At 34.4% G+C, this 11,123-nt stretch overlaps 1 protein-coding gene across 3 annotated transcripts; it reads left to right on the top strand.

Annotated features, from left to right (window-relative positions):
• Nucleotides 1-2,262: 2,262 nt before the first annotated feature.
• LOC122040862 (KH domain-containing protein HEN4-like) lies at nt 2,263-11,024 on the top strand. Of its 3 annotated transcripts, none has more exons than XM_042600321.1 (4): nt 2,263-2,544; nt 7,363-7,795; nt 8,046-8,174; nt 10,757-11,024. In XM_042600321.1, the coding sequence occupies exons 2-4, from the start codon at nt 7,376-7,378 to the stop codon at nt 10,805-10,807; spliced, it is 600 nt and encodes a 199-aa protein (XP_042456255.1). In that variant the 5' UTR covers nt 2,263-2,544; nt 7,363-7,375; the 3' UTR covers nt 10,808-11,024. The 3 variants fall into 3 exon arrangements, with proteins under 3 accessions (XP_042456255.1, XP_042456254.1, XP_042456253.1); XM_042600320.1 differs by lacking the exon at nt 10,757-11,024 and adding an exon at nt 8,515-8,985 and having other exon boundaries at nt 8,067-8,174; XM_042600319.1 differs by lacking the exon at nt 10,757-11,024 and adding an exon at nt 8,515-8,985.
• Nucleotides 11,025-11,123: the final 99 nt, after the last annotated feature.

Here is an 11,123-nt window from a genome sequence, read left to right as displayed (position 1 = left end):
TAAGGAAAGAGATTTTAACTCTTCTCTTAATCTTTTGTAGAATCTTATAAAAGGAAGGATTTAAATTTTTAAACTCTCTTTTAAATTATATTATCCACATAAGAAAATTTTAAAATTAAAATTCTTTTTTATTTTAATAGGGCGGCCACATGAATTCACCCATGAACATACCCATGGCCGCCCTAGCTTGGTCTCCAAGCTAGCTTGGCCCCTATAGGATGGGTAAGAAGGTGGGTATAGGTGGGTATAGTACTCATAATTAAGAGACTACGATAGGGACCGAGTGGAGGAATTGGTTTTGGTCTCCGATGAAATTAAGCATCCTTTGCCCCGCACACACAACTTAATTTCATCAATAATAATTCATTCCACTAAAGAACTATTATTGAACTACCGCACCAATCCCAAATTACATTTTGGGCTCCTTCTTATTATGAGTGTGTTAGTCTCCCTGTGTTTAAGATAACAAATGTCCACTAATTAAGTAAGTTACTGACAACTCACTTAATTAATATCTAGCTCCAAGAGTAGTACCACTCAACTTCATCGTCATGTCGGACTAAGTCCACCTGCATGGTTTAACATGATAATCCTTATGAGCTCCTCTTGGGGACATTCTCAACCTAGATCACTAGGACACAGTTTCCTTCTATAATCAACAACACACACTATAAGTGATATCATTTCCCAACTTATCGGGCTTATTGATTCATCGAACTAAATCTCACCCATTGATAAATTAAAGAAATAAATATCAAATATATGTGCTTGTTATTATATTAGGATTAAGAGCACACACTTCCATAATAACTGAGGTCTTTGTTCCTTCATAAAGTCAGTATAAAAGGAACGACCTCAAATGGTCCTACTCAATACACACTAAGCGTACTAGTGTAATTATATAGTTAAGATAAACTAATACCTAATTACACTACGACCTTCCAATGGTTTGTTCCTTTCCATCTTGGTCGTGAGCTACTGTTTATAATTTATAAGGAACCGATAACATGATCTTCTGTGTGTGACACCACACACCATGTTATCTATAATATAAATTAATTGAACAACTACATTTATCATAAATATAGACATTTGACCAATGTGATTCTTATTTCTAGATAAATGTTTATACCAAAAGCTAGGCTTTTAGTATACATCCTAACAGAAAGCGCATAGCCGGGACGCTAGCCCCAGATAATGACACCCCGAGGATCGAACCCTGGACCTCTCGGCACGAAACCATATGCCCCCAACTATGCTACGTCTTGGGGACGAAAGTGTGATGAGAGAATGGCAAGGGAGATTGAGGAGAGAGAAAGTATGATAAAAAAATGAGGAGAGAGTGTGTAATGGGAGAGAAAGTGTGATGTAAGAGAATGATGAGAGAGAAAATGAGGAGAGAGAGTGTGATGGGAGAGAATATAGAGAGAAAATAGTAGAGAATGTGTGATGAGAGAGAATGAAGAGAGAGAAAGTATGTTGAGAGAGAAAGTGCGATGATAGAATAAGGAGATAGAAAATATGATGAGAGAGAATAAGGAGAGAGAGTGTGAAATGAAAGAAAAATTGAACAAATATACTAAGGGTATTTTTGTTCAAAACTTAATTCACATTCCTATTTCATCAAAACCCAAGGGAAGGAGTGGATTTCTCCATACTCAAATTTTTGGATTTCATTCCAAAATTTTGATTCCATTCCCATCAATCAAATATAAAAGTTTGAGAATAAATCTATTCTTTTATTCCTAAACTCCTAAATCAAACGTCACCTAAAATATTTTAGGTGATTTAGTTGATTTAGGGTTAATTTAGTCTTCCTAAATTTAAGATGGTTTGGTAAAGGAAATTAAAGCGGGGGCATTTTTTATTTTTTTTATTTCAAAGAAGGCATTCTTGTAAACAAATAATAAAAGAATCGTCCTTTTAATTTCAAATATTTAATTACAGGATAAACTGCGTATTTGATGGCTGTTGTAATATATACACGCTTGACACTTGATGGCCAATGGATTATTTGCAAAGTGAATAAATTACTATTTTACTTTAATTAATTGAAATTTATTGGTTTAATTGAAAATGCTGATTAATTATACATTTTCTCATATGAGAATATTTGAAAATAAAAAAACAGTAAAAGAGAATTCATTTATAAAAAATATTTGGGATGAATGATTTAATCCTATAAATCATCAAGATAAATTAGATTATGCCCCTTATTTTAAAAAAAAATCCTATAAATATATCTCTAATATGGCATAGAGATTGTACTTTCTGATTTATAATCTGAAAAATTAATCAGATTATACGAAGACGCCGTCCCAATCGTCTCCTTCGTCCGACCATCGTCCGTTGTAGGCGACGATCATACGAAGACGCTCGCCGCGCCGCGCCCTCGTTATCCTTTGAAGTGAAGCACAACTGCGCTCTCCCTATGCAGCAAGCTCTTTTTGTATCGACTGCGTCGCAGGTGACATCAACCATTGTTGTCTCTCCTGCCTACGCCCCCTTCATATTCGCCGGAACTTCATCCTAGCTATCGTAAAGGTACTTAGTGATTCATATGAAGGTTGGTGTATCCATCAGATCGGTTTCTTCTTTCCTATCAAGTGTCAAATTAGGGTTTTGTGAGCCAGGCCTTATGGTTAGATTTAAGGATGACCATTTGCTATTATCACCTTGGATTTTATTTGATGGACTGTGAACTGTGAAAATGCGATCATTAATCTTCTCTTGTTCTTCCCACTTATCTCGCCGGTGCAAAATTGAGTTGGCATTGATAGAAATAGGAATGCTTTGATTAGCGTCCGCATAGGAGGTTTTGCCAAATGGCCATTTTGTTTAGTTGCTAGGCAACCCTTGTTAGGCGGCCCTTTTGAAAAGCAATCGATGTGGATTGCTAGATGACCTTGGTAGTAGGGGTGACAATTTGCTTTGCCCCTTTAAGTCCCACTATGCCCCAACCAATGCATGCTAGCCAACCTGTAAGCCTGACAGGGATGTCAAAAAAAACACAATAGTGTGTGGTGAGTATGAGGTAGTTTCCTTTTACCTTGCCCCCTTACTCCTTATCACATCCTGAATATGTATTTTACTTTTTATTTTATCGTTTCACCTTGAACTCGCTTTGCCTGAGAAGCAGGGTGGGGACGGGGAAGATTTTTTTTCACTTCCTTGACTCACTTTGCTTCCTATATGGGGAAGGGATGAGAACTTAAAAAACCTACATTGTCTTGCCTATTGCCATCCCTCTCCTAGGCAATCCAAGTGGGTATAAGGAAAATAAATATTTTTATAAGTTGTTGGTTCATTTGACATTAGGTATTTTATCTATATTTTGATATTGTATCATAAATTTAATTATAAGTCTTGCCTATTGCCATCCCTCTCCTAGGCAATCCAAGTGGGTATAAGGAAAATAAATATTTTTATAAGTTGTTGGTTCATTTGACATTAGGTATTTTATCTATATTTTGATATTGTATCATAAATTTAATTATAAGTCAGTTACATGTTTTCTTGTCATTTGGATTTAGACTATGAAGTCCTTTTTTTTGTGGTTTTATTGTCTTGGTTGCAAAATGAAATGTGAAATTGTTTATTGATTTTAATTGTTAGTATTTGCTTATAAATTATAAATTTGTTTTGATTGATTAGGGATGCAATTGGTATACACACACACTTTAATATTAGTCATTTTTATTTACTTTTCTTATTATTATTTTTTTTTACATTTTAATGCTTACCTGTAAGATTGTCAGCATAGGTACCCATGTAATGCCTAGGTGCATGGTTATTAGCTAACCGCCTATCGCTTTCCATCTTTTATACATTGGAAACATTTTATATAACTTTATGATATTGACTACTAAGAATTATGTTTTTTTTACACCATATGCATATCATAAACATAAATGCCAACCAAAACTTTTGAGTGGAATTGTGAGAAGAAGTTTTCAAAATTCTATTATTTAATTTTTGCTAAGCTTAGCTTTCTGACCTTCTTCAGAAGGTATTATTTAGATCTGAAAGTGGAACCTTTATATTTGTTTGTCTTCAAAAAGATACATGTGGATGCAAAACTTATGATGTTTTTTTCTCTTTTATGTTTCTTTAATAACATTTATTTCTTCATGCTCTTTGGCATCATATCTTTTGAGTGGCTAATGTGAGATATAGAATGGGAAAGTTATGGTGAGATCATGCATGCTCCAAGTGACATATACATCATTGCAATCATAGGCACTTGACATTGCATAATGACTTGTTAGAACTTCATGTGTGTTATTGGATGGATAAGTGGCGCAAGCAGTCCAGATTGTATTTCTTGAATCTTCAAATGTATGATATATAAATATATAGCTGAAATGAAAAATAGTGGGAAATGTTGGCATGTATTTTTCTTCCATAATCCCACTCAAGTAATTGAGATATTAAGATGTTTTAGTTGTTGTTGGGTATTCTGCAGTAAAATTTGCTTCGAATCTATGTATTCTGAAATTAAAGTTTCAATCATTTTCATGGAAATGGTTAATAATTCTTTGTTTCGTACCAAACCATTTTTTTTTATCCTCACATGCAAGTCATGGTTGGTCTCTTTAGTAATCGCTTAAACTTTTGAAGTAAGTGGCCATCCTATCAATGTTAACTGTGTACCTGAGGAGGAGGTTCGTTCTTGTTAGAAATATTAGTTAAGAAAATATTCTTCCCCAGAGTTATGTCCACATGCTCTTTTAAGACTGTCTAGACAATCCCAGTTTTTTTCCTGTTCTTAGATTGTGATTTATCTATTAACAGAATATTTTTTGACTGATTTCTCCTAAATCCTAATATCTTAGGCTTCTTGGATAAGTTCTTATATATGAATTGCTGAGGTGAAATAACTAATGATTTGTGGTAGTATATCTTGTTGAAGGTTGCAAAGCCAGCTGGATGATAATTTATTATTGTAATCATAGGAAAGTGCTTCTTTTCAGTACTATTAAAATTGTATGATTCTCTGTTCGGATCATACAATTCAATTCAGCTTCCCAGAGATCCAAATCACTGGTGTGAATTGGACTTGCATCCGAATCGGTCCAGTTTCTATCAGATCAGTTTTCTTCTGATTCTGTTTCTCTGTTGAAACGTGTGCAAAAGAATAAAAAAAATTGCAATAATTAACTAGGGTCGATTCACTTCCCTTTGTTTTCTGTTGTCTGTGCCATTTGAAACATCTTCACCACTGTGAGAAACTCCTCCACACCAGTAGGCTGTGATCTTCAAAGCATCGACAACTTTCAACCTTCATGTAGGAACCAGAGAAATCATCTCCACCTTTGCATCTTCCTCCTGCTGTCCTCGTTGTCTCAGCCAGCAAAGCATTGTACTCACACTGGTAGGCCACTGACCTCCATTGTTGGCCAATGATACATTGTCTTCCAGCGCAATGGACCAGCAGAATTAACTGCTTCTCCACAGTGCAGAACACCTCCTCTCCATCTTGATTGGGGAAGTTGATGTCCTCTACACCTTTTGCACCAACTGACACCTCTGCTTTACACCTCTTTAAATTAATGACATCCTCTTCAAAGTACCAACGTCCACTTCAACCTGTAGTCTTCTCAGCTTCTGCACCAAACAAACCTCCCTACAATATGCAGCCAACAACCTTCAAAGCACTGACCTCCCTGTTTCGTCTATCTCTCCGTAAACTCTGCGGTTTTTCAATTCTTTTTCTGTCTGAAGCATCATTGGTAGAGCTCTTCAACAAACATCTATAGTAGGTTTCTTCTTTGCTTCTTGCTTCTATGGCACAATTACACATTCACACTGTATGATTACACTGTTATAGATACCAATGTATGAAACTAGTGGGCGGTGAGTATGATCCATATAGATATATGGTAGTAAAATTGTAGTTTACATTATTTTCATTGCATTTGAAGCTAGATGTTATCCCTTCCAAGATAAAAATAGTTTTTGAACATATTTTATAGAACTGAACCTTGCAATTCATGATTCAGTATAATTCACAATTCTGTTGAAGATCAAAGTGAGTTATGATTGGAACCTTGATTTGCCAACCTTGCTTCATGGGGCCCAATATGTTATCTTATTTTTGTAGAAACAAGAAACTATTCCTGGTACTTGGTAATCTATAGAAAGTATTCTTTGGGAAAGGTATTTCCCTTCCATTGGATGTTATCACAAGCAAAAAAGAATTGGTTACCACGCCTATGCAACCATCAAGGCCAGACATGTCAGTCAGATTCTTTGAGAGCAATTTTGACTTTTCTGTTGAATCAGCTTCAATCTAAATAAAGTAATTACTTTGCAAGGATGGCAGCATGATTCTGATTTTGAGAAACTGTCCAGTTGTTTACTGGATCAATGTTACTCAGTTTTAGGCAGGAGAGGTATCTGTGAACCATGCTCTTGAATTTGTTTCTAACAAGTAGCTAAGAGAGTATTATGCAATATGCCAAATCCCCCACTTTTTATACATTACTTTGTTTAAACTGTAAGTTCGTATGTTTGAGCATTTTGGTTTACCAAATTAGCATTTTGCAGATAAGCTGAGTTCATTTATTCACATTTTAGACTGGCATGTGTGAGCATTTTTGTTTAACCAAATTATTGTTACTTGGAAGTGGAACATTCAACTTGTCATGGATATGGACCATATTTGAGTCTGTCTAGTGATGTACAAGGGATTTATTCATTTATTCCTGCAAAGGATGTCAGTCTGTATGCTGTTTATGATCGTTTTGTCATACTGATCGTGTACATTTACCAGCAAACCCAATTCACATAGTTGCTGGAAAAATTTGTCATGCACACTTCTGTTTTGATGATGTAAGGATAGAAGAGGTTGATCAAGTGGCTTATTTGATGCATGAAATATGGAAAGGCAAAAAGACAACTTTCACTTGTTCACTTATTAAGTTTTTACTATACATGAATGAAACTACATGCAGGCTTGGAATATTATTTGTACTCCCCTCATTTCTCTTTAATTTATTCTCTTTTCAAAGAGTGAAAATTTGATACTTGTGTTGGTAATTCACAATTTATTGGCATCTTCTTATGGGGACTATTATGTGTTGCTTAATGACGCCCTTATTTTAATTTTAGCATGGTTGAGTTCAGCCTGTTTTTTTGGTCTCTAGAAGGTCAACAGCGTACTAAACCACCTGAAAAAAACTGACAATAATTACTAGTATACAGGAAATAATTTTCTATTTGTTTTCCTTTTTTAAATTTACCTTTTTACCTTCTTTTCATGTTAAATGCCTTCTTTCAAAGTGTGCTGGTTTCCTTATGCTTCGTATGTATATTTCATTTGCAGTGTGTTTTACATTTCCTTACTCTTGGTGTTTACAGAGTTTAGAAGAGCATGTCGTTTCCATTTTTACCTTCCAAGCATTCTTATGAAAGAAATCCCTTTGAGTTGAATGGGAGGGGAAAATGGCAAAAGACAGGACCTCATTCAAAAAAGCAGAAACAGCTAAAAGCTCCTCCTGGGGCTACCATGTTCCGTATTCTTTGTCTTGCATCAAAATCTGGCAGTTTTGTTGGTGACAGTGGAGAAATTGTTGCAAGGATACAGAAAGAGACTGGTGCCAAAATTAGACTTGAAGAAATTGTTTCTGGCTGTGATGAGAGAGTTATTCTTATCACTGGATCAGAGAAATATGCAGCACTTGGCAATGAACCTAAAAAAGAAGATGAAGTTTCTGAAGGTAGTGATAATCTCAAGGAAAGTGCTGAGAATGTTGGTGAGTCCGAGGATTCTTCTGCTCCAGAAAGCACAAAGGTAGATGAAGGACCACCATTATTAGTTAATGCTCTCTTACTTATTTTTGAGAGAATTATTGAAAATAAACCGGACAATGAGGTGGATGAAGAAGAAAATAAGAAGCAAACTATAGTTTCCATTATTAGTTAATGCTATCTTACTTATTTTTGAGAGAATTATTGAAAATGAACCGGACAATGAGGTAGATGAAGAAGAAAATAAGAAGCAAACTACAGTTTCTGCAAGATTGTTAATTCTGCCTAACCAGGTAGGTTGTCTACATGGGAAGGGTGGGAGTGTTATTAAGCAAATATCAGCAGACAGTGGGGCCCAGATTCGTATACTTCCAAAAGACAAACTTCCTTTGTGCGGCACACAGCTGGATGAAATTGTCCAGGTAAGAGTGTTTGGAGATATTTTAACATGTTTCTATGAGTTGCATTGTTATTTATTTTTTTTATTCATCGAGAAGCAAATATCATTCCTCGGACAATGCATTAGTTGTAGGTTCCACTTACATTAATCTTTCTTTCCCATTGTTATACTTATTTGATGCTTCTGCTGCAAATTATATTGTAATTTTCTTTTTTTATTTTTTAAAAAATTCATTTTTAGATTCAAGATCTAGGAGATACAATGTCGAACCCTATATAGTTGGGACAAACATGGCTTAACGATGATGATTATCCTTTGGTTCAATAGTTAAATACTTGAAACCTTGTCATATGACGTTGCAGATAACTGGAGGAGTTGATTCAGTGAAGAAAGCTCTGCATTTAGTTGGTCAGCAACTCCTAGATAACCCAACACGTGAACGTGATTCTTTTCCTCTGGCAAATTCTTCTGGTCCCTTGTCACATCCATTCGCTTCTATTCCTCAGTCAGAAGATTTCCTCCACCAAATTTTCATTATCCTCCTCAAGGACCCCCTTTCTCCAACAGGCCCCATGACATGCCTGACTTCCATCCAGGCATGGGCCCACCTTTTCCTAAATTTCATGAAAGTGGACCACCCATACATCCTCAAATCTCTCCAGAGCCCATCACTTTCAGGTTACTCTGCCCTGCTGAGAAGGTCGGGAGTGTGATAGGGAAGGGAGGGAACATTGTGAAAACTCTTCAAAGTGAAACTGGTTGTGAAGTTAAAGTTACAAAGACAAATCCTGAATCAGAGAATCGTATTATAATCATATCTGGTGTTTCAGTTAGCTCCTTTGTCCCTACTCTTTTTAATAGCACACTGGTTATTAAGTTAGTGAATAAAGACTGATATTCTCTTTTCACGTTTAAATATTAAATTGATCCAATCCTTCTTGTTGTAACTTGTATGATGTTTCACAAGTGTTTAGATACACAGTGTCTTATTGTGAATTACGTTGTTATTGTGCAATTTGAGGGTATAGGTAAAGCTAAGCACTTAGATTCATTACAATTGTGTTGTCACTGTAAATTTAGCTACCTTAACTTTTGTCTAAGAAAGTTTGAGGCGTAGTTTATTTTGTTACCTAGAAAGTTAAATGTGATGCTAACTTTGACAGTTTATTACCTAGTCATTTCCATTAATTTTCCCTACGTTGCTAAATTCTTTTTATGATTGTTAGCTTGCATATGAGTTTTGGTTAGGAATATTAAAATTTAGTTGGTGGATTAACCAACAAAATTGTACAAGATAAGGATGTTCAAGTTAATCGAATGGATTTTTAAGTGCAAAACTTTCAGTAAATCCAAAGGCCATATGCCATTGGTATGCAGTTGGCCCGTCTCATATTTATATAACAAGTATGTGAAATACTAAGACATGGATTGATAATATATAATAAACTATATTAATTGACACATGTAATACATATTTTTTCCATATAGAAAAAACTATACCTACGATACAATGCAGCATACATAAAGCATAACAATCAATATTAATTAACAATTAAAATAAATTATAAATATAAAAGCACATCACATATAATTAATTACTTGCAAAAAACAAGTTTTTAAGTTAACACTTATAAGCTATAAATTCAGGTAGTTTAGGTATTTACTTTAGTTGAAACAAGTTCAAATTAGAAGTAGTCTTTTCTCCCCATTGCATAGGCAGGCAACATGTGCCATTTTGAGCATGTGTGCTTATGTCGTTCCTGTTAAAATCCACCTAGAGGGGCCACTTTTTAGAAGCATAACATACTGATTGGTGTAGAGCGTTATAGATTTACGTTTTCAAGGCCTTACACTAAGCTTATGCTGTGAGGGACTCCATTGTATCCACTTGTGGCTGCGTATGGATTATGTGGACTTAATCAATTCCTGAATTGTTAAAGTCCAAGTCATGTTGAAATAAATGTTCATGATTGGCATGATTAAATGAGCAGTGTCAAATAAATATATGAGAAGCATATTCTTATTCTTTTATTCCTTAGGTTCACATAAAATTTTTCTTTGATCTGTATTTTATCTGTTGGTTAACATCCACTTATCTATATTATTATATATTGTGCATTAGTAGTTTTGTTTTGGTTATGCAAAATATTTTTTAATGAAATTATTGATTGCTTAGGATGATTGATTAATTTTTAAGTGAACATTTGCTTATGGTAATTTTTTTGACCTACAATATTCAATTTGCAAATACAAGTAACACTTTTTTACTTTTTTTTTTTTTTAAAAAACAGAAATATGTTTCTGCATATATGTTAACATAGACTATTTGTAATTTTGCTTTGTGCATTAGCTTGGCATGATATCACCTATGAACATTTTTCCTACATAGAGTGCCACACCTTATCAATTATATGCATTTTTCATATATTTACAATATGATTAATTTTTTGTTATGTGCCACAATACTAGAATGATGCAATTAAAAATGTCCAAGAAAGTTGATACATTTGATGTCATAAATGCCAAATATATTTTCTTAACAATAATTTTGCAAGTTGGGATATGTTGCTATCTTGCTTATTAGCATTTATCCTTCTTGTCCAGGTACTTTTTGCTTCACGGCTATGTTCTTTCTTTTACAGTATGTTAAATTGATCTACATTAAATATTTAGTTTATGATGGGAATTTGGAAGGTTCTTCTGGTATACCTTATTTCAAAATGTTTTACTGTCAGCATTAAGATGTGGCTTTAGAAATTCAGGGCATAATTGTTGCTTTTATTGGTGCTTGTGTGCAAGATTTATTATATTTTCTTTAGTTACATTCTAAGAAGAGTTGAAAAAGAAAATAAATTTGAATGTATATTTTTTATAGTGGCAGGGTATCCAAGTTGTCACTCAAGCATTTGTAGTTCGAGTCCTAGTTATGGCGAATTTATAGGAATTTTTTTTCCAAATGGGACACGTAACT

The sequence above is a fragment of the Zingiber officinale genome, chromosome 2A (genome assembly GCF_018446385.1).
Source record: "Zingiber officinale cultivar Zhangliang chromosome 2A, Zo_v1.1, whole genome shotgun sequence".
In the NCBI taxonomy this organism is placed as follows: domain Eukaryota; kingdom Viridiplantae; phylum Streptophyta; class Magnoliopsida; order Zingiberales; family Zingiberaceae; genus Zingiber; species Zingiber officinale.
The sequence above is the reverse complement of the archived record's forward strand: the minus strand, read 5'-3'. Positions and strand labels throughout refer to the sequence as shown.